Source organism: Eublepharis macularius, chromosome 18 (genome assembly GCF_028583425.1).
Source record: "Eublepharis macularius isolate TG4126 chromosome 18, MPM_Emac_v1.0, whole genome shotgun sequence".
Taxonomy (NCBI): Eukaryota; Metazoa; Chordata; class Lepidosauria; order Squamata; family Eublepharidae; genus Eublepharis; species Eublepharis macularius.
In genome coordinates, this window is record NC_072807.1 from 40,176,719 (window position 1) to 40,199,640 (window position 22,922).

Genomic DNA, 22,922 nt, shown 5'->3' on the forward strand with positions numbered 1-22,922 from the left:
GCAACTGGATCCCTGAACAGCCCCTAATGCAGGGGGTGCAGTAGAATGAGCCTCCCTCCAAAGAGGAGAGTGCCCAGGGTGTCCCTGCGTGTGTTACTGCTTCCAACATGCCAAGAACACTGATTTATGGAGAAGCGAGGGGGGTGCGGTCCCACAAGGGAGGCACTCCAGCACATGCTAAAGGAAGCCCTTTCCAGGTGACTAGGTGTGGTGTCCACAGAATGTCTTAAGCAAGTGCCGTGGCCATCAGGGATGGCAGAATGACAGCCCTGGACTCCTGGGTCCTGGCAGCCCTTATTGACCAGGGTGGGCTTGATGCACCCCAGAGATGCTGGGGCGGGGGGGAGCTCCCACGGTTTCTTTCTCAGCCCCTCCCCACAAGTGCCTTAAAGAGTAAACAGGCTTCCTCCTTTCCAGATGGAGATTATTTCACCTTCACCAGACACGAGCCTGTTGGGGTGTGTGGACAGATCATCCCGGTGAGTTGCGTCCTGCTGCCTTTGTTTCCACTGGAGCTGCTTGCTTGGAGGGCCCGCCGAGGGAGCTGGGCTTTGGCGATGTGGGTTGTGCTATGGGGGAGGCCGGAGCATGCCTGTGGGTGTCCCAGCTGAGCACCTACAGCTGACGCATCTTCCACAAACTCCTTGAACACGCTCATTTTGCACACACCACTCGGGTTCTCGCTGTGATGGGCACAGGGGAAGACTAGAAGTTATCTGGAGTGGAGCAAACTGAGCCACATGCTGCCGGAAGGGCTGTCAGCCAATTGACAGGTTTGCATAGAGGGCAGAGTTCCTCCTGTCCAGCACGAGGCGGCTCAGACTCTGGGCTCTGTGGGTGAGGCGTAATTCCGTCCCAGGCCCTGGGTCCAGCTGAGCTCGGAAAGCCTGGTTTTTGCCCCTCCCTGCTCTTGAGTTCTGCACTTTTCTGAGAGAAGCCGCTGCACAGTGCCTTTGCCCTTCCAGGTGTTCCCCATGCCCCCTCTGAAGAGGACTCCTGGCACGTTAAGGCCAAGTGTGTGTGATGTGCCTGCAGGCCCCCTCTCACCCACTGCTGCTGCAGAGGGGGTCCATGCTGAGAGTCCCTTCTTGGCTGTCCCCAGCAGTGGATCAAACTGGGATCCTAGGAGACCCAGGCTGGAATCCCCACTCTGCCATGGAAGGTCACTGGGGGACCTTGAGCTGGCCACTCTCAACCTAACCTACCTATTGTTGTAAAGATAAAATAGAGGAGAGTGAGCTAAGCTGTTTTGGGTCCCTGCTGGGGAGAAAGAACAGGTATAAATGAAGTAAATAAAGTAGAAATTCATTCCGTGCCGTCCGCCTGCTGTTATCCCAATATGGCCACTTTCCAGCTTATATCCTGGAGATGGGATTCAGTGGCACACGCACGCACTCATGTCTGCCGACATATGAACATCCCGCAAAGAAGAGCAATTGAGCCGCCCAGGGGAAAAAAGGCATTTCCGGTGGCTCTTTTTTCCCAAGCCTGCTGACCAGCAGCAACATCCAAGGTGTCTTCAAGGTGCTTTTGATCCAAGATAAAGACTTTCAGACATGCTTCCTTCATGATCAAAGCACATAATGCATTAGAGATCTGTGACCAACTCTCTCGAACTTTCTTGGAACGGTTGCCAGCCCTTTCTACCACAGCTCGATAGGAAGCAGTATGTTTTGCATGCCCAGGCTCCATCCTTAGCACCTCCCGTAAAGGGTGACGGGCAGAGTGGCTGAGTGAGATGGACCAGGGCCGATTCCAGATGACTAACCTTAAGTCGCTTCATGCCGCCCTCTTCCGGATCGCGACGGGGAAAATGTGAAATATCGCGTTTCCTCGCGCGAGTTTTGCGTGATGACGCGCGCGAGGAAACGTGATATTTCGCATTTTCCCGGTCGCGATCCGGAAGAGGGCAGCATGAAGCGACTTAAGGTTAGTCATCTGGAATCGGCCCAGGAGGGACCAGCTCTGTCTACAGCTGCCCTCTGGTTTTCCTCCCACATGTCCCTCCTGGCTGGTCAGTGCCAGGTGCCAGGTGAGAACCCATCCAGTCACAGGAGGAAATATGAAAGGGGGAACCCTCCCTGCCTACGCTCTTCTTTGGACACGTACAGTTTTGTTGTTGATGCTGTTCAGGACTCACCCTGTGCTCTCAGGTCATACCTTTTCACCATCGTTGAAGCCGTAACACATGCAGTGTTTACCTCAGAGCAACAGCCATCCATTTCCCCTTACAGTGCTTGCTCTCAGTCTGCCCGAATTTATTCCCTCCGTTTTCTCCTCCAGTTTCTAAATTTAGATTGTTGTCCCTTTCTGAGTGTCTGAGATCAAATGGAGAATGTTTTGCCATCTTCGGGGCATGCAGCAGGGGTCACTGGATGTGTGTGTGTGGGGGGGAGGTATTTGTGAATTTCCTGCACTGTGCAGGGGGGTTGGACTAGATGACCCTGGAGGTCCCTTCCAACCCTAGGATTCTATGATTCCATTATGTATTTAGCATGCTGCCTGGCTCTTCAGATCTGCTCCAGGCAAGACACAATAAAATCAATGTAACCAAACCAATCAGGACAATCAAAACATGACAAGAAAACAAATCACTCAATAAAACGACAGAAGAAATAAATTTTTAAAAGATCGATAAAAGCCAGCCAACTCAGTGGCATCAAAGCAAATAAGATGAGCATAGCCATCTCGAGTGGCATGAAGGAATGCTCCTCCAAGCACCACCGTCATCCCGATGCCGTCCCGTGCGCCCCCTTGGTTCGGCTGCCTCTCTTTCAGACCTGCCCTGGGATGGTTTTCTAACATAAAATGCCACTGCATTTCCAGGGTGTCCCACAGGGGCAGTCAAAGCACTACAGAAGTGGCTCAGGATTCCTGCCCCTGTCGTGAGCCTTCATTCCTCCTGCCCCACATCCTCTCTACAAAGAGGCTCAGTATCCATGAATGAATCAGCAGTTAAGGGCCAGGTCTCATTTTGGAAACTGAGGGGTGGGGTGGGAGAGGTGAGCCCTTCCTCAGAGTGCAGGCAAATTCTGCCCCGCCCCCCATTTGGAGGGTGGGAGACGCACCCTTCTGCCTGTGGTAAGCCCAGCCTTTCCCCTGCAGTGGAACTTCCCCCTCTTGATGTTTGTGTGGAAGATTGCGCCAGCCCTCTGCTGTGGCAACACGGTTGTCATCAAGCCCGCCGAACAGACCCCACTCACGGCTCTCTACATGGGTGCCCTCATCAAGGAGGTAAGCCCGGTGGAAGTTCTCTCACTCCCTTCCTGGAAGCAGCCAAAGAGCTGCCCTGTCTGCTGTGGTGTCTCTTCTCACCAGGCATCCCTTGTTCTCCCTTGCTTCATTGTGACAGGCCGGGTTTCCACCAGGAGTGGTCAACATTTTGCCAGGATTTGGGCCGAGCGCCGGTGCAGCGATCGCTTCTCATGCGGGCATAGACAAGATTGCATTCACTGGATCCACCGCGGTAAGCCTCTCCAAAACAGAAGGTTTGACTTGTAAGACCTCTTACATGGGAGCAAAAGCAGGTGCCAGAGGTGGAAACAGGTGCCCAGCTGGCACTTCCCATCATCCCCTCTGGGGAGTTCCCAGATTGCATGCCCCATGCACCTGACCTGGCCGTTTTGCCCTCTGGCACCCCACAGCTGCCCCACTGGCTTGGGCCAGGTCGCCTCTAACAGAAGCTTTCGGGGCAGCAGCACCACAGAATGCCACCGGGGCTGGGTGCCCCATTGAACCAGCTGCCCAGATAGATATCCGGGATACGGGGGGGGGGGGGCTTGGTTTGGATCGAGAGTCTTTCTCCTGCGGGAGGCTGTCCTGGGAAGGAAGATGACGGGCAGATGGCCTTGGTTTCAGAATTGTCTCTCGTAGCCAAAATAAACGCTGCGCTTCATTCCAGAGGGCTTTTGTTTTAATAGGCGTTTAAATTCAAACGCTGTGGATTTTGCCCTGACTCGATACCTGCCTTTAAGAGCCTTACTAATAGGAAGTGAAAAGCATTGCCGAGATGAAAAAAAGCAACTCTCTAAGAACCAAAAGTGGGAACAGCTGGGATGTTTTAATGCAACGTGAGTGTAAACTGTTCCATATTGGTTTCGATTTCCTGTACCGTGGAATTCTTGTAACAGCAACTCAGCAAAGTGACGCTTTCACAACAGTGTCTGTGAAGATCAGCTGCACCCAGGAAGAGAGTATGGTTAGCCTTTTCAGAATTGTTTGCAGGTTTTAAGAAAACCACCGTGGAAATGGGCTGTCATCTTTCGCCTGTATCAGTCGCACAGCCCTTCCCCGCCCCCCCCCCCACACCCCGTGCCGGGATTTCCTGCTGTCATCGGAGTCACTCTCACTAGACCCCCCCCCCCACCTCCAGGGACCAAGATAAGCAAGCAACGTGTGAAGGAGCCGCTTGTGAGAGGCCTTGCTGGGAGGCAGTCCAGGGGATCAAAAAGCCGAGCTAGGGAGTCGCTGCGGCCTTGAGAAAAATGACTCAGACTGCAGCCAACATGCTGAGAGTCAGGTCGATCCCTAACCCCAGTGGTTTCGACTAATGCTGGTCCATCCCAAGTCAGCTCAGGGCAATTTGCATGTGTCAAAGAAGCAGAGTTTGTGGAAGTGCCCATTAGAGCTGTGGTTCTAACTCCCTCGTTCTGGTGTACTGAATGGAGGAGGGGCTACATGATCTCATCCGGTATCTGAGCCACCAAGTCTGGAGGGCTTCTGGACAAATTCTTGCCTCAGTGGTTATTAGCCCCGATGATTTATTTTATTTTATTTATTTGTGTTATGGTCCACTTTTCTCGTTGAGACTCAAGGCTGATTACACAGCGTAAAGTCAGTGCAATCCACAGAATAAGACAATTCCGCAGCCTGGCTGTGCCCAGGATTTGCCCAGAGATTTGGCTTGCCTGGACTCAGTGCTGCCGGGTGCCTGCTGAGTGTGTGGCAAAAGGCCGTGTCCTCAGCGGCCAAGAAGGCAGCTCTGTTAGTCTGCCTTTCTGGTCCTTCGACCCTTGGGATGACAGCTGTGTACAGAGGAGAACAGCCTCTCCGCTCTGTGCCGGCACATGCCTCTCCCGTTGCAGGTAGAAACTCAGCAATTTTGCATGTTCCCCCATCAGCCACCCAGCAGGCCATGGTGCATTACAGGCAGTCCTCTCGAAGTGGCAGGGCCCAAGTGCTGTTTCTCTGGGCCCAGGAGATGTGGGTAATGCCCGCTTCTGCCACATCAGCCCAATTGCATGCAGCCAACATCATGAGTCATAAGAACACCAGAAGAGCCCTGCCGGACCAGACCAGCGAGGCTTTGTCTAGCCCATCTGGCCAGCAAACGGGGCCAGAGGCCAAGGCCTTCCCCCAGCACCGGTGTTCAGTGGCTCCCTGCCTCCGGAGGGGAAGGTCCCCTTTACTTCCCGTGGCTCGTAGCCATTGAGGGGCCTCTCCTCCATGAATCTCCCCCCCCCACTTTAAAGCCAACTGTGCTTGTGGCCACGACTGCGTCTTCTGGCAGGGAATCCCACATTTTGATCACTTATTGTGTAACCCCCTTTCCCCCCCTCCTGCCTGTCTTGAACTTCTTGCCCGTTGTTTTCAGTGGGTGCCCCCATTTCTAGTATTATGGAAGGAAGAAGACATTCCCTCTGCCCACTCTCTCTGCCCCAGTCACAGTTTTACAAACCTCTATCACCCACCCACCCCCCCGTCATCTTTTCTAAACTGGAAAGCCCCAGTCACAGCAATACCTCGTCACAGCCCCAGTGGCTCGCATCCTCCCCTGGCGTTCTTCTTGCAAACAAATGTTGTGGCCCTGGGGCGGGGGTTGTGTTTTGTGTAGCTTGGGAGATGTGTGGGCAGGGAACCTGTCTGGTTCTCCCACATGCTCCGAGACATCTTGTGGACACTGCAGTGGTTCCTGGAGGACTCCCCAGCTGGGCCTCCACTGCTTCCCAGGGATCCCCTCCCCCCAAACATGCTTGTCCCAAGCCATCACTCAGCTTTTTTGAATCCATGCGCTGCTTCTGAAGGCACAGAGGAGACCGTGCGAGATGTGGGGACTGTGGGTCTCAGAGCAATTTCCTACCAGCAAACTCTGTGTCAGCTGCCACCCGTTCTTGCAGTAGGTTATGTGAGCATTTGGGCTCGCTGAGGTTTGACGTTTTCATGACAGACTGAATTAGACACAATCTGCTCTAAAGCTCGTCTTGGAGCCAGTGCTGGTGTGGAGCTCTTGTGTCACAAGCCCCGGGGAAGAATTGTGTCCCTGTGGGGTCAGAGAACCTCGCCCTGGCGTCATGCAGCACGCTCCACAGCTCTCCTCCTTGAGTGACGAGTGCTGGATACTCACTCCATTTCTGTGCTAGACGACTTCCAGAAAGAACTGTACACATCACCAGGGCATATGAAAGCTATCAATGGCTACTAGCCAATGCTGCTCAATAGAGCCTCCGTGTGCAGAGGCAATCCACCTTGGGTGATACCTACTGGTGGAGGCGGCTGCCGTGGATGGCCTTCGCTTTCATGTCTTGTCTGTGAACTCTGTACAGGTCCCTGGCTTTTGGAAAGAAGAGGCCCGGGCTGGGTGGATGTTTGGTCAGGTCCTGGTGAGAAGAAGCCAGAGAAAGCGGGATGCTGAAATGCAGGCTGGGAAGAAGGTGAAGCAGGGCAGCTGGCAACAGTCTTAATTTGCTTTGCAGCAATTTGGGTTCTGCAGCTGCTTCTGTCCCCAAGAGATCCATCGTGCTTCTACCCAGGAAGGGATCTGCGTGTCCTACAGGTGGAAAGTACAAGATGTTCTTGCAATATCTGACTCTGCAGCCAAGCTTAACCCCCAGCAAAGCCACCCAGAGAAGGGAGGGAGTTTTGGTCCACCTGGAGGGAGGCAGCACCGTGTCCCAGGAGGGCAGGGGTGGGCTCTGGTGATAGGGAGGGGCCTTGGGGAGGCCCCTCCCACTTCAGAGTGGAGCCCAAGGCAAGGGCCAGGCCGGGTGTTTATCTTGACGTGCTATGATTAGGAAAGCTGGAGCACCACGTCAGTCAGTCAGAGGCTGGGCGAGAGCATCAAAGCAAACTGCGGGAGAGTCCTGCACTGATTCCAGCCAAGCAAATGTTTGTCGCGCACAGCTGCAGGGGTCCCGCTTCTGCCTGGCTCAGCAAACACCTCCTGAGCGTGATGGATGAGCCGGTGCAGTATCCAGGCCTCCTTGCAGCCGCCTCTGGCTCTCCTTGCGGGCTCATGTGGGCTCTCTGCTCCGAGTGGACTGGGGACTCAACCCCCCCGGGCATCCTTTGCTCACCCGTCAACAGTCTTTGGGCTTCCCTTGAAAGTTCTCAGAGGAGATCTCCCCACTCTTCCACTTCTGGAGAAATTTGAATGACGACTCTTATTTAGAGCAAGATCCGAGTCCAATAGTACCTTAAAGACCAAGGCTGGTCTTTGACTGCAGACCAACATGGCTACCCGCCAGCTAGGGCTCTTGTGTTTCCACAGCCTCTTGAGAGCAGGCGGCGGATTTTGGGTAATGCCTGCCAAGAGATAGTCCAGCACGGAGTTCTTCTTGAACATCAGCCCCACTGGAGTGGGCCACTGTGCTCTTAGCCATCTCCCTTCCCGGAGGAACTGCCTGGGGTTCGTGTTACCACGAGTATTGGTGGGGAGGGGGGGGGAGCTGTAAGGGTGTTTATGCCACAGAGGAGCCTCAGTGATTTGGGCTGGGCAATTCTGTTGTGACTGTAAAAGGAATGTGACTTACCTGGGACTGGGCAGGAGAATCTGCTTTCCCTGTGGGCACGAGCCAGAGGGGAGCCCCCCTGGTTTTTCTGACAGTCTTGGTCTAGTCAAATTGGCCAAGCCAGGCGGGGGGGGGGGGGGGACGACGACACCAAAGCAACAGGAAGGGCAGGTCCTTTATAAGGACACACTCAAATGCCATGAACTGAGTTCATCAGAACTCTTTTTTAGGTGGGATGTTCAGCAGGGCAGGAGGGGAGGTGGTGGGTGGAAAGGTCCAAGTCCGTAGCTTGCAGGAGGGGGCAGAGGTGGGCTTGTGCAGGTGTATCAGGGTCAGGCTCTGCTAAGCTGTGAGTTTGGAAATGAAAAAGCCAGCAATTATTTAGATCTGTCTCCTGTGCTGATCGCAGTTCAGGGAGGAGCAGAGATCTTAGCCAGCAGGGCCCCCCTTTGCTAGAAGGACTGGTTACCAGCTGTGTGGAAGCCCCCGACACCTGTGCCTGCACCACATGGCATCGGAGGGGGGGCTTGGCAGCTTGGACCCTGCAGGGCAGTCCTTGTAAGGCTCTTGGGCCAGCCCAGCAGGGCATCGTGTTTCTCTGGACTGACAAGTGCTGTGATCTTTTCTCCAGGTCAAGCTGTGTTTGTACAACAAACAGCCCCCCTCCTCAGACTCCCTGGCATGATTCTGAGTTTGACAGAACGGCTCTGGAATGTCACAATACCTGCAAGCTAATCGCTTATTTATATTTTATTCATTCTCTCTATATTTTATCCCACTTCCTTTCCACCACAAAGGAGGCCCCCAAAGTATGTTGCAATAATTTATTGAAACAGAATAGTGAAATGCTTACTTGTGCAGAGGCAGCGAGATCTCTGGCCACCTATGGGCCAACGTGCCCCTCTCCCTGCCAAGGGCTCTGCAATCAGGAGCGGCAGGCAACCCTGCCTCGGGCTCCAGGCTGGAGCGCTTGCTTCGGCACCCTCGCTTCCCTCAATGTGTCTCTCCGACAGCTTTCTGCCTTGGATTGGATGTGGTTTGTGTAGCTGAGCATGTGCACCTGGGCTTCTTTCAGATGGATTCCTGCTCAGTGCAAAACACACATCACTCTGTGCAGAAGGAACTGCGTGTATATGTGTGTGGGGTGGGGGGTGGGGTGCAACACCACTTTTGACTGTGAAGGTAACACCCTTATCCCAGAGTGGCTACATGTGTATTTTATGATATCTGGTGAAGTGCACCCCCCCCCAGCCATTCCACATCTCTGTGTGCCTGGAGGGGGGCTGTAACTCCACCCCACTCCCCAGCCAGCCACGTGCTCCCTTGCTCTGGATCTCTGCATGAACACAAAGCGCATCGGAAGGCACAGGGTCCCTCCCAAGAGGTGTTCCAAAAGAGGCAGCAATCATAGAGGATGTTCTGCAGGACAAATGGCCTTCCTCCAGATGGGCTGTTGCCGCTGCTAGGCCCGCCTGGCCGTGGGACAGGGGGGACTTCTGGGCCCTCGGTCAGGCTTATCCGGAGACCCCCCTGAGCCTTATTCATGCAGGGGCCGGGGAATGGATTGGAGCTGCTGGTGCCAGCCCTCCTGCCTCCCTTATCTCTGGGGGAGGCGCTGCAGTCCCTCCCCCAGGGCTCCTGAGCAAGGCTGCGCTGCTGTCTGTCTGTGGGCAGGTCATGGGCAGAGCCAAAAGCACCTCTGGAAGGGGTGGCACAGGAGCTGTGCAGACCAGCGCTGCTCCTCCTGGTCGGGGATTCCTGCGGCCTCTGCCCTCTGCAACGGCTGCAATCTTTTTAAACACAGGAAAACCAGCGGCACCCACGGCTGCTCTCCCAGGACCCCATCTGCCGGGTGTGCTTCCCAGGAGAGAAGACCTGCTCTCTCTTTACATGGTCCTTTTGCTCTTGGCTGAAAAATCCCCAAGCCATCCACGGGGGCCTGTAAAGCGTGCTGCAGTTGTTGGGTGATGCGAAATGGGAGCAGCCCCTGGCCCATAAGGGCAGATCCAACATGCAAATGTATGCAAATGTGTGCATGTCCCCCCCACCCAACCCAGGGGCCAAGCAAAGCAGCTTTCCTCTCTCCCGCCTCATCTTTAGCTGTGAACTGAAGCGAGCACAAGATCAGTTCCCGCGATCCTTTGGGGATCCCGTGATCCCCAAAGGATTCAGTGCTTTGCTTCATAGAAGAAGAATTTGGGGAGGGGGAGCAGAGCAGGTTAGGCCTGCTAAAGGGGTCTTGAGAAGGGCTGGTGAGGCCCCGATTCTCTCCCTTTGTCTTGCCGGCTCACCTGCATGTTGGTTTATTTGCTCCTGGGCCACCGTAAGATCTGGGCCATGGGTCAAACCACCATGGGGAACTTCTCCCACCCAAGCCTCCTGGCAAAGAACAAGAGCTGCATGAGGGCCCTTCTCTTCTTCCGCAGACCTCCCTGCACAGGAGGGAACCATCTGGAGTTTCTGCCTCAGCTGCCCACACCTGCCCATGGGTCTGTCTTGGGTTGCTGCTTCAGCCCCCTGCCAATCAGGTCCCCTGTGTGGGTTGCACGGGGCAGGCTGGGAGCTGTGCTGAGATAGACCCCTTCAGCCCACTGCAATGCCCCGGGGCTAGGCTGGCACCCGCTCTCTTGGGGCTGCTGTAAGACTGCTGCAGGCCCTGGTGTCCTCTTCAGTCTGCGCAGGGCTGCAGCCTGCTGCTGTCTGTCTCTGCAGCTGGTGCTCTTGGCTGGGCTGGGGACGTGGAAACAGTTTCTCCTTTTCCTTTCAGGTTGGGAAGCTGATCCAAGAAGCAGCAGGAAGGAGTAACTTGAAGAGGGTGACCCTGGAGCTGGGGGGGAAGAGCCCCAACATTATTTTTGCAGATGCGGATTGTAAGTCAGCTCCTGCACTCCTCTTGTCTGCAATGCGCCCTGTGTGTGTGCGTGTGCATGAGCATCTGTGCTTCACAAAGCATCTTGGAGTGAAGCAAAGGCAACATCTACACTGTCTTGGGGTGAAGCAAAGGCAACATCTACACTGTCTAGTCAGAGGCTGCTAATAATACTATTGAGCATAGAAGGCGCGTGTCTGAACATTCAGGGGGTCCCACATGCATATCTCAATCTTTACAACAACTCGTAAACTAGGCTGGGGCCATTATCCATATATTGCAGGCAGGGACTGAGGCTTCAGAGAGCAGCAGCTAGCCGGAGGCCACCAAGCGAGTTCTTGGCTACGGCAAGATTTAAGCCAGTAGTTCAGAACTGAAAAGTACTGAAGACACAGAGCTTCCACTGAAATCAGCAGCCTCACCTCTCCTCTGGCATTATGATATCAGGAGTTTTCCCATTCCTGCCCATCTTCATTGGCTGCTACTAGAGTTGCCAACTCTGGACTGGGGAATTCCTGGACATTTGGGGGGGGGTAGAGCCTAGAGAGGGTTAGAAGCTCAGCAGAGATGTGATGCTATAGAGTCCACCCTCTTGAAGCTCCCATTTTCTCACGGGGACGTGATCCCTGTCGTCTGGAGCTCAGTTATAATTCCAGGACATCTCCAGGCCCCAACTGGAGTTTGGCACCCTTCCTCCTGCTTGCTTAAGGCTGTGTGGACACCAACATGTTGCGTGTTTCTGTGTTTTGGATGTTCCTGGTGAAGCCAGGTGGAGGCAGGGAGGGGCTTTGAGCATCCATGCTTTCTGGGCATTCAGCTCTCCGGCTGTCATGCATACTCCATCACAATGAATGAGGGGCTAGGGAGGATGCTGCAGTCAGAAAGGATGCTCTAGGCACCCCCTTCCTGTCCGGGAGGAGTGAAGGAATTGCTCTATACCCTGGGGCGCCTTGCAACCACTTCCGGGTCCAGGTAGGGAATGATAAATAAAGGATCAGTGAAAGAGCTCCCGCCTCCCCTGGTGCCTTTCCACAAGGCACTTTCCCGTCTTCCTCCTGGGTTTTCTTGGGGCCACACGGCACAGGTAGGAGGAGCTGGCCACTAGTTCCTGCTCTGGCAATGGCAGTGTCTCTGGAGCGCTCTCCTCACCCAGCCTGGCTGCGCTGTCCAGGATCTCGCACAGGAAAAGGCCCTTCTACCTGTGGGTCAGCATCAAAGGAGCTGTAATGTGTGAACAGTCCCTTGGGGGGGGGGTCATTGGCTCAGATTGGCCATATAACGTCCCCAAAGAGTTTGGAGAAGCGAGGGCTTCCTTCTGTTGGTTTACAGCTTTGCAGGGGGGATGCGGCAGGCGATTGTTCCGGCTTAGAAAACGTTGGCCCGTTCTCTCTGATACTAGGATGCAGGAGGCTAATCCTCAGCGCCTCCGTTTGTAGTTCCACAGTGGGCAGAGTTCTGTGCCGTGCCTGTGGCTTTCCTATCCCGCAAAGCCTGAACTGGGCAGGCCGAGTATTAATTACTCCATTGTTGGCTTCAATGTGACTCACCTCCTACTGTGTATCTCTCGGCTCTGCTCAGGCCTTGAGACCCTTTTGATCCCTGCTCTGTTCTTACAGGAATTCCTGCGTAAAAGGAATGAATCATCTTCAGCAACCACAGGGTCCACTAAGCACATGTGCTGGGATGTTTTGATGTTTGGACCCCCCCCCCATACGCACACACACACACAGAGTTTTTGCTTTGAAGCTGTACGGTGCCGTTCGCAGCCAGGGCAAGGCGATGTGTCTGCTGTTGGCACAAGCGCAGCAGATGTGGGGACAGAGGCTCAGCATGTGTGGCTTCCTGGTTTTGCAGTGGATTACGCGGTGGAGCAGGCTCACCAAGGGGTCTTCTTCAACCAAGGGCAGTGCTGCACAGCAGGCTCACGCATCTACGTGGAGGACTCGATCTACGAGGAGTTTGTCCGCAGGAGCGTCGAACGTGCCAAGCGGAGAGCTGTGGGGAGCCCTTTCGACCCAGCCACAGAGCAAGGGCCACAGGTACAAGAAGGGCTGGAGTGGGCTGGCCCTTCCACTGCAAGGAGGCCTCCTAGGGGGTTGCTGCCCTGGAAAGCTGCTGGCAGTCAGGCAGGAGGCAAGCCGAGGTCCCCCAGCCCCGGCAATGCATCAGGTGTTTGCGGACACTGGCTTGGACACAATTAGCCCTGTGGGTGGAGGGTTGCCTTCTAGCTCCACCTGGAGTTGGAAGAGGAGGGGACAGGCAAGCCTGTGCCTGCCATCAGCACTGCCAGTCATGTCCAAGCTGAGCGGCTCCGCCCCAGACCACCTGGTTTGCTCTTCAGTCAGCCACGAGGACTCACGCGGGAAGGCCCCATTCAGGCCGATCTGTGTGCCCTCTCACCCCATTGACTTTGGGGGAAGGGAAACTGAACTTCCTTTTCAAGATCCCGTCTGGGTCCTTTTCATATTCTTATCAGCTCCAGAGGTAAAAGGGTAAGGGGGAAAGGCAAAGGAAAGGGGAGCAGTTTGTCCTGGGGCTATGTCATAGAGAACCCCCCCCCCACACACACACACTCCATCGGTCCTTTCTCTCAATTGGCTCCCCTCCAGAGCTTGAATTGCCCCCTGAGGAAGGATTCAGGTGCCATAGGGTGCTTGAATGGGTTCACTGAATGGGACCATTCAAGCCTTCCCTCTGCCCTGGGAAGCCCTTGAGGCATTATAAAGCCTGGAAAAACTGGAGAGCCACTTCTGACCGCAGTGCTGGCATATCAAATCCAGGCTTGACTCCCACCCCAGCCTCTGCTGAGACTTCTGGAGGCAGCTCATGTCCTATGCAGGGGAGAGAATCCCTCATCTGAAGGACTGCATAGCCTCGCATTTCGAGGTTTGTTTGGGCCTGCAGAGATCCTAAATTGGAGGCCCTTTATTAGGCAACAGGGTCATGGAGCCTTCTGGCTGTCTTCAGCCAGTCTTTGGTTACCCACAGCAAGTCGATAAAAATATAGTGAGAGGCTTGAAGGGCTGCCTGGTTTCTGTGTACTCAGTGCTGGTCTCGTATTCTGCAAGGTAGGCTAGGCTGCAGAGACAACCAAGGACCAGGGATTTGAGCCCCCGTCTCCAGGCCAAGCTCGCCTGACAAGGTGCCCCTTGGAGCTGGCTGTAACCAAAAGCCTCTTGGGTTGGGATGGAGCTGTTATGGTTTCCAGGGGTTACTTTCAGAGAACTGGGGATAAGGGTCCTCCCTGTTGGAGGGCTAGAGGCCAGAGAAGAGAGAGAGGCCAGCACATTTCTCGGGTGTTTTCCGTCTGGAGTTGAATTCCCCAGAGAGTAGGATGTGAAGCCACCTCTTTCCTTCCCCTTTAGATCGATAAGAAGCAATACAACAAGATCCTGGAACTGATCCAGAGCGGAATTGCCGAAGGTGCCCGGCTGGAGTGTGGTGGCAAAGGCCTGGGCCACAAGGGCTTCTTCATTGAGCCAACCGTCTTCTCCAACGTGACGGACGACATGCGAATCGCCAAGGAAGAGGTTAGGGTTAGGGTTTGCCCTGGGCTACCATGTGCCCACATGCCCCATGGCTCTTCCAACTCCTCAAGCCTTCTAAATGCCATGGGGGGGGGGGCTTTTGCCAAGGGAAAATATCCAGGGGCCGCCTCCACCCACCACCTCTGATATTTTTCATTGCTGCCAGGTGACAAAAGAAATCTTCACGGATGCAGTGTAAACATTCAAATGGGATGTGTGGAGATGGGGAGTGGAGAGAGAAATGTAACGTGCACATGCTCAGAGGCACGGTCTTCTCTCTCCCACATTTTCTAGGGCTGAGGCAAGGGAAACCAGTCCTGGTGCTCAGCCCTGGGAAAGCACCAGAACTCTGGCTCTGCTGAAATCCCAGCAAGACATCCAACCTCTTTGCCAAGCAACAGTTCCATTTCTCTTGCAGATCTTTGGGCCTGTTCAAGAAATCCTGCGGTTCAAGACCATGGACGAAGTGATCGAACGGGCCAACAACTCTGACTTTGGACTGGTAGCCGCCGTCTTCACCAATGATCTCAACAAGGCCCTGACTGTCTCTGCAGCCATGCAGGCGGGGACTGTCTGGTAAGGCTGGGGCTGCAGGCGGCCGTTTGGACTGCTCCGAAAATTCTCCCCCTCCAACACTGCAGTCCTAAGCAGGGCTCCACTCTTCCAAGCCCATTGTCCTCCATGGTCTTAGAAGGATGCAACTCTGCTTAGGACTGCACTGCGAATTCTTCCAGGATTTTGGAGTTCCCGGCTTGTTTGTGCAGTGGAACCAATGTGCCAGCAATGCTCTGTTGATGTGAATCTCTCACAGCATCTGGCACACTAGAAATTTGCCACAGATTTCAGTTCAGGGCAAAAAGGCATGCAGTGATGCAGAGGGCAGGATCAAGATTTTTTGTGTGTGGTGTTTTCCTGATGTGGAGGAGCACATGTGCATGTCAGTAAAACACCACACAGTGAGGACCTCGATGCAATGAGAGGGACAATTTTTTGCACTGGTTTTAACTCATGCTTACATGTGCACCTGGTAACATGGAGAGGGAAACCCATGGCCTGTGAACTGAAGGGAGGGAAAGTTTCTGAGGATGGCACATGCTCCAGTTCTGGAAGTTTGTAAGAAGTCTCCTAATGGAGGAGGAGGAGAGCACAGCACTGAGAGAAATGCCGAGGCCGTCCCTGAGCACCTGCGGCAAAGGGATCCGGCCGCAGTAGCGAATGAGCTCATGCCTGCTGTGGGTGGGATGACCAGATCCTGACTGGTCCGTCCTCTTCACTTGGCTTCTTTCTCTTGCGCAGGATCAATTGCTACAATGCTTTAAACGCCCAGAGTCCTTTTGGAGGGTTCAAAATGTCGGGCAACGGGAGAGAAATGTAAGCATGGCACGTGTTGCATGAATGCTTTTCTGGCAGGCTGCTGCTGTGCCCCCCGGGCTGTGGGTTGGGAACCAGGAGACATACAAGGTTTGGATCTCTACAGCTGCTCTCCCTGGAACTGCAAGGAGGTTTGACTGCAAGGACACAATGGCAAGGCAGAAGCTTTGCAGGGCTGCACGTGCGCAGGGTCCCCACAGGAGAGGGCTTTTGCCTCCGCCAGTATCATGCTTCAGTCAGGCCCAAGAGATTGCAGGGAAGGGGGTGGGCAAGCCAACCCGTCCCTTCCCACAAATCAACACAGGGCCCAAAGAACTTCTGCACTAGCCTCGTTGATGCACAAAAGCAGGGTGGGCCTCTTGCGCATCTCCTGTTAGTTTCCATGGGGAGTGTGCCAAAGACATTCCTGGGGGCTTGTTCTCCATGGGTGAGCTTTCTTCTCTCCAACCTGCCATTCCTCTTGTCTCTCGATAACTGCAGCCTGGCCAACTGCCTCCGCCTGTGGCCACATCCTGTCTCCGACAGCCCTTTGGTGCCTTGCAGATTAAAGGGGCAGCCGCAATTCCACCTGTGCTCTGTTTGTTCTCTAGGGGAGAGTGCGGACTGCGGGAATATTCTGAAGTGAAGACGGTGACAATAAAGATTCCGCAAAAGAACTCGTAAGAAGAAAGACGAGGAGTCACAACGGAGCATGTGACCCTCGGGATTCCTTCATAGGGACATGCACTCAGGAATTGTAAAGACAATTTTGTAAAGCCTAGAATTGCATCTGGCTCGGAATTCAAGTGTGCGTTGGGTTCGTTGCAGTCCAGAAACCATTCTTTTGTACAGGCAAGTGGGGAACTGTGTGCTCCCTGGGCCTGCCAGGCCAGCCAATCCACGCACCACTCTTGCCTGAGGACGATGGTGGCTCTGGCATGCCCTGCCCCACCAGGAGGGCTGACACGGGCCCTTCCTGTTCTCAAGAGAAATCTCATCCCAAGGCAGGGCAGGGGGCACAGAACCAGACATGGATGATTTACATAAATCTTCTAACAGGGACTCCCAAGGCATACCAGCGTCACAAAACTCTCCACTCACTTTTCTTCTGAAGTATGTTTCTAGTTCTCTTTGTTGCATCAAAATGTGCAGACTTGGTGCTTGAACTGTGGTGCAGCTGTGGCTTCTCTTTGTGGCAGCCAGTGGCCTTGTAGGGAAAAGGTCTGCATTTCCCATACTTTAGATCACTCCTTGGCTGCCCTCCCGCATACCCTTCTTCTCCAAGCTGCTACCCTTTGGAGTTTGCGCATGGTGGGCTTTCTCAGTGCTGAGCTCCTTAGAGCTGATTGTCTTCAGCCACAATCTGAAGCTGTCCCATCCACACTGCAGCAGCGGGAGGTGTTGTGAAATGGTCCAAAATCCCACAGTCAAAAATGCACCAAGAATGTTGCAGGCACGATGAAAAAGAGCAGCTGACATCTTCTTCGGGCATTCAAGCTCTGTGCAGAAGTTAACTTGGCAGTTTTGTTTCTGACTGGCATGACTTGATGATGTATGAGACCTCTCCTCCTTGGAACATCTAACTAACCATGGCACATGCATGATGTGATGGCCTTGTGCATGCCTGGCCCCACCTGACCTACCACAGTGGGCTGTCAGCAGCAGGGCAGCAACTCATCAAGGGCCTCCAAACATGCATCGTCCCATGCCAACGAGGGGAGGCAAGACAGGCGGCTCCTGGGGCAGAGTCTAGTTCCACACCAGCACTGCTTGAGCTCTCTTGTGCCTTGTAACCCTGCCCTTCTTAGGGGCTCAGGGTGGTGTGCTTGGCCCGGCCCGCCACATTCTGCCCCTCCAAGGACCTTGAGAGCAGGTGAGGCTGTGTGTGAAGGGCACCCAACAAGCTTCGTGGCAGAGTGGAGGCTTGTACCCAGGTCTCCCTCTGTGTCCAAAACTCTGAGCTCAGGACCATTGAACTAAAATGTCATCCCCCCTTGAAGCAGACATGCAACGAAGCAGGATGTTGGCAAGACCGGCAAGAGGGAGGCAGGAGAGCTCAGGGGGTTTGGGGGCTGAGGCTGGGGGGCTCTGCCTCCCAACAAGGATGCCCCTCTAGCACAGTAAGCAGGATACAGCATTGACTTGCCACCGTGGCTGGCCCCTCTGCCTAAACTCTCAGTCCAAATAGCACCCTTCCCCGCCCAGCCCACCAACGGACCCCAGGCACAAGCAATCCGGAAGCCCGCCTGCCCGAGACTAATTGAAATAAGCCGCCCGTTTTCAGGGATCTTGCCCAGGCGCGCTTCCTCATGGACATGGTTCTCCGTTTGCATGGCATGGCCCCTCAGTGTTTCCCTTGAGCCTTGCCTCATAAGACAGCCCTGCCCTGCCCCAGGACCAGCCCGATGGCACCGCAGTTTCCCTCCAGCATCATTTGGCTAAATGCATCCCAGCTCTTTGTTTGCAAGCAAAATAATTCCTGGGCATCTGCAACGTGAATGTCATGTATTCCTACTGTAGTGTTAATTCAGAGTTTTTAAAAGAAATGTGTTAAGAAATTAGTTTTCTTATTCTCGCCAATATTCATTCTGAAAGGAGACTTTTCTTTCTTTTTTGGTTGTATACTTTTAAAGGAGACTGGTGCCAGCACTAAGAATTCACCCTGTGTACTCCTCTGTATTGTGTGTGTGTTGTCTCTCTTTGTGTGTTGATTCAAATAAATTCCGGTAACAACTAAAGTTGCCATCCCCCCACCCCCACCTTTGATGCACACAAGTTGGTTCGATGCATCCTTTTTTAAAAAGTTGGCAAATGCATGTCACTGGCAGTCTCTTAAGCCTGGGAAGTTTGTTGTTACCACTTTAATCATGTATATAGTTAAAAAATTAGTGGGGGAGGGGGAAGGATCTGGAGTATTTTCTATGCAGATTTCCATTAAAAACCTTCGAAGTTGAACCATGGCCGTCCTTTGCGGTTGGTGGGCCCTGAAGAGTGCCTGTTGGGACAGAGGCAGTGCTCTTGCAGTAGCTGTGTTTTCGTTTGCAAAATGAAAGAGAGAAAGAGCTGGTTTTTAAAAAATATTATTTCAGCTGTATTTTCCTTCTTAAAAGAAAAAAACAAAACAACCCCTCCGAATTGTGGATCCAGGTCAGCGGCAGGGTCTGCCTTCACCCACTGTGGCCGTAGACTTCAGCCGTCATTGAGAAGTCTGAAATCCCGGACCGCAGCAGGGTGGCTCAGTAAACTCTTGCTTCTCAGCTGGAGCCTTGGATCGACTATTAAGACGGGATGATGTTCTTTATTTCCTCTCCAGATGAATCACAGATATGATGAAGTTAACACCCAGATCACTTGCAAAGAGACACCACTGGCCCCTCTTGAGCCATGCTTGGACGCATCCTTAATATGAACCGGTGTTTTCTTCCAAGTAAAGTGACCTCAGAATCGGGCCACCTGGCCTGACTTCCCCAGTGCCCTTTCCAGCTCATCTTCTGGATCAGCTTCCTGATCAGGTTCTTGAGTCACGCCGTCCGTCCCTCCCCACCCCGCATCCCTGTGACGGCCGCTGTGTTTTCCCAGCATGTCTTTGCTTAGGGGAAATGCGATTCTCCCTCACTTGGCATTGCGAGGTGGTCAGTTGATGCCCGTCGCACCCTTGGGTGATTTTGCTTATCTCAGTGCCCATCACTGCCCTCACCCTGTACAGATGTGGCTACACAAACCAAGCCTCCTGCTTCTCCGCAAGTGCCGGCAGAAATGCCCCAATGGCCAAGCAAGTCATTAACATGTTGTGTTATTTATTGTAGGGAGGGGCTGCATTGTAGGAAGGGGATCTCAGATAATCCGCTAATGAGTTAGGAACCAGAGACCTCGCCACTGTGTTGTATTGGATTCCTGCTAATGTCTTTGTGAACTTGTCTCTATTTACCCTACGGCATTGTTTATGGAAGAAATGTTCCTGATATTGACTGTACTCATCTGCCTCATAATCTCAGTGAGGAAGGCGGACTATAAATGGCATAAAATAAATAAATACATTTAGACTACAGTCCAGGCTTTCTTCAACACTTGAGAGCCCTGGAGTGAAGCTGGACAGCCAGCTGTTGGGGCTGCTCCTCTCTGGATCTCTGAGCTGCCTGAGGGGGTGGGCTGGGGGGCCTCCAGGGCTCCTTTCAGCTCGAGGATTCCAGGGGGAGACTGGTGCTTTTCAAGGGCAGTCAAGGGCACTGAAAGAATGTCCATTTTGGCTAGATTTGCGCCCATCCCCCCATCTTATGAATGTGGCAAGGAACATTGCAAATATCTCCTATTCCTCAAAGCAAAGTCTTCCCCAATCCAAGCTGTGCTCACCATAGGAAGGGCTCGTGGAGCAGGACTGCTGCTCCTGAGGGCTCCTCCAGCCAATTTCTGGGCTTGCTGCTGTTTGCTGCAGGCAGAACCTGGTGCGTCCTTGTGCATGAAGCAAAACACGTTTCTTGCTAAACACGTTTCCGAGATCCTGGTGTCACCTTTATTTTCCGGATGGAGAATGGCAGGCTTTTAGCTTCCCAGGTAAAAACATCTTCACTTGCAAATAAGTTCTTGGTTTAAATCTCTTCACTCTTTCCCCACATAATCAAGGTGTGTGTGGAGTGCACCAACCCCTCAGAACCCGAGTGTAGAAAACTGGGCACGTGGAATCCAAAATAAAGGTCAAATGTGTGCGTGTCATGTGCCATCAAGTCATCTCCAACCTATGGCGGCCCTATGAATGAAAGACCTTCAAAACATCCTCTAGTCAAATAGGATCCATATATTACCCCCATGTTAAACATGAACTCCGTTGTTTGAGCTATCTGAATACAAAGCATTGGAAAGAAATATTTTTTTATCTGTGTATTGATGTCTTTTCTGCAAGATGACTGGAAATTGATTGCAGCAGATGCAGCAGTCAAGAAGCATCATCTTTGAGACCACAATCCATCTCTTGAGTTAAGTGCTAAAGCCCAATGTTTTCTCAAAGCATGCTCAGCTCTTATTTGGGGAGGGGTGTGTGTCGCATGCACAGTTTATGCAATGTGCATGATGCTCTGCTGCTCAAGCGCAGTAATGAGGCAAGATTCCAGTCTGACTGTCTCGGGTCCCCCGTTCCTCAACGCCTGTTGGAGGATCCCATTCTTTCTTTGGTAGGTTCCTCCACAGTAGAACAAATGAAATACCTTTTTTTGCCCCAAGGAGCTTATAATTTATACGTAACCTTTGATGGGAGAGAAGCTTCCCTGGCAGAGGAGGGAGGGAGAAGCCAACTGAGCAACTGTTCATGTGAGCCAATGTAGTTACACACATTTATCTTCCGCTGGAGAGGAACGTGGTGGGCTTCAGTCTTTCTCCTGCCGGACTTGGGCTCTGAGAGGTGCCTCACATTGCTTAGCTGGAAACCATCCAGGGCTTTTCCTTTTCACATTTTTGGCTGGTAGAGCTCAGGCTGAACCCTCCTTCGCCCCCCTCTGGGGGCTGAGAAGCCAAGTTGTGTGAGGGAGGAGGCCTTATTGAAATCCAGGCGTTTATTTTTTTGCAAGAACAGAGAAAGGCGCTTGGATGCCGTGGGAGTCCTGCAGGCTGTGGGCATTGCCTCCAAAGCCCTGGGGAGGCCAGTGGGCCTCCAGTGTTTGGAAATGCACCCAGCTAAGCTTAAGGGGTGATTAGTCTTCCCAACGTGGACATTTCACAAACAAAGCAAAGCGATGAGCCATTTGTTGCTGTCCCACCTAGGAGCACAGCTGAGCGAGCCAGAGGCTCATGAGAAACCTCCGCAGTGTTTTGAGAGCTGCTCCCACCCACATTTTATCATAGCTGGTAATAGGCCAGCCAGTTTCCAAACAACAACAGCCCCAAAGAGCAGAGCAGGGCCCAGCCCAGCGAGAGGAGGAGCCGGTGCCCAAGGGTGAGAGGCAGGACGGCCTTCCCAGGCTGCACTCTGGGATGCCCCTCAACCTGGGGGCAAAAGCACAGCCCTTCCTGGGGATCAGCACCGGAAGCGGCTGCCAGAAAGGGCCCCCCTCACAGGGAGGGCAAGTAGAGGCCTTTGTGCTCTTCTGCAGGCTGAGCTTCAGGGTCAAGCTGCTGAGAATTAAAGGAGGGGGGGCAAGAGGACAGGCCTGGTCCCTTCAGAAGCCGCGTCTGTCCCAAAAGTTCCGTTTGGGGCATTCTGCTGAATTCTGAGAGGGGGCATTGCCTTGCTGGTCAAGAATCCTTCTGGTGTCCTTTGCCAGCTGCCAGAGCAACTGCCGCCTTGCCCTGTGAGTCCGGGCAGTGCCAGCCACGGTCACGCAGCTCTCTGGCTGTGCTGCAGCTCCTTGTCCTCGCACGAGGGGTGCAGCGCTGGGTGTCCTGGAAGTCCCTGTACGGCCCTGGGGTTCTAAGCATCTGGCTGCCTTTGAAAGACTCACACTGAAGCAGGGTTTTAGGTTGCTGTTTCACTGCACAGATAAATGGCCAAAGGAAACATAATCCAAACATTATCCACTTCAAAGGCCTAATTGCAACCTTCAGGGGAACTTGGGGGACGTTAAATCTGTCCAACAACGCAGTGAAAACTGTAAAGCGATCCTGGCGTAGGCAGCGGGAGGCATGCCGTCCGAGGGCAGCCTTTCCCATGCTCTCATCTCAGCCCAGCTCCATTTGATGTGCTAATGGGTTGTGTGTGATCTGTCTTGGCAGCACAAACATTTTGCAAGCGCTCCTTGGGAGCCCTTCCATTGAACGGACAAACTCAGGGGGCCTCTGTGGCTGGCAGCAACCGAGAGCGCATCCTCCTCTAGCCTTGCCAGTCTCTCTGGACAGCCTTGAGAGCGGCATGCGCCCCGAAGCCTGACTCCAACGCAACATGGGACCAAAACATTTTGATTTTGAAAAGGAGGGAGGTGGCAAAAGTGCCATTCAGGCAGCACTGTCACAAAACGGCACCTGCTGGCGAGGTGTCAAGAAAGCGCCCACCTCCTGCCAATATCTGCCTGGGAAGGCTCGTGCAGAGGGCGGTGCGGAGCTGTTTTCTGCTGCCCCAGAAGGTGGGACCAGAACCAACAAGTTGAAATGAAATCAAAAGAGTTTTCGGCTAAACATTAGGAAGAACTTCCTGACAGTTAGAGCGGTCCCTCAGTGGAATAGGCTTCCTTGGGAGGTGGTGGGCTCTCCTTCTTGGAGGTTTTTAAGCAGAGGCTAGATGGCCATCTGACAGCAATGCTGATTCTGTGAACCTGGGCAGACCACGAGAGGGAGGGCAGGAAGGGTTACACCAGTGCTTAGTTCTCGTGGCCTCTTTTTACACGCCCAGGGTAAGGCCCATTGTCACTTTGGGGTCAGGTTGCAATTTTCCCAAGGCCAGTTTGGCTAGGGTCCCTGACGGTGTTTTGCCATCTTCTGGGCATGGAGCAGGGGGCACTGGGGCTGTGAGGGGGGGAGAGATAGTTG

General features: G+C 53.6%; 1 protein-coding gene across 1 annotated transcript in view; it reads left to right on the forward strand.

Annotated features, from left to right (window-relative positions):
- ALDH1A2 (aldehyde dehydrogenase 1 family member A2) overlaps positions 1-18,522 on the forward strand; it is a 41,070-nt gene extending 22,548 nt beyond the window's left edge. The window contains exons 5-13 of the mRNA XM_055002552.1: positions 418-479; positions 3,106-3,234; positions 3,353-3,466; positions 10,495-10,597; positions 12,451-12,635; positions 13,962-14,126; positions 14,542-14,699; positions 15,420-15,494; positions 16,085-18,522. Coding sequence (XP_054858527.1) covers positions 418-479; positions 3,106-3,234; positions 3,353-3,466; positions 10,495-10,597; positions 12,451-12,635; positions 13,962-14,126; positions 14,542-14,699; positions 15,420-15,494; positions 16,085-16,157 — 1,064 coding nt within the window. The 3' untranslated portion in view covers positions 16,158-18,522. The remainder of the gene's footprint in view (positions 1-417; positions 480-3,105; positions 3,235-3,352; positions 3,467-10,494; positions 10,598-12,450; positions 12,636-13,961; positions 14,127-14,541; positions 14,700-15,419; positions 15,495-16,084) is intronic.
- Positions 18,523-22,922: the final 4,400 nt, after the last annotated feature.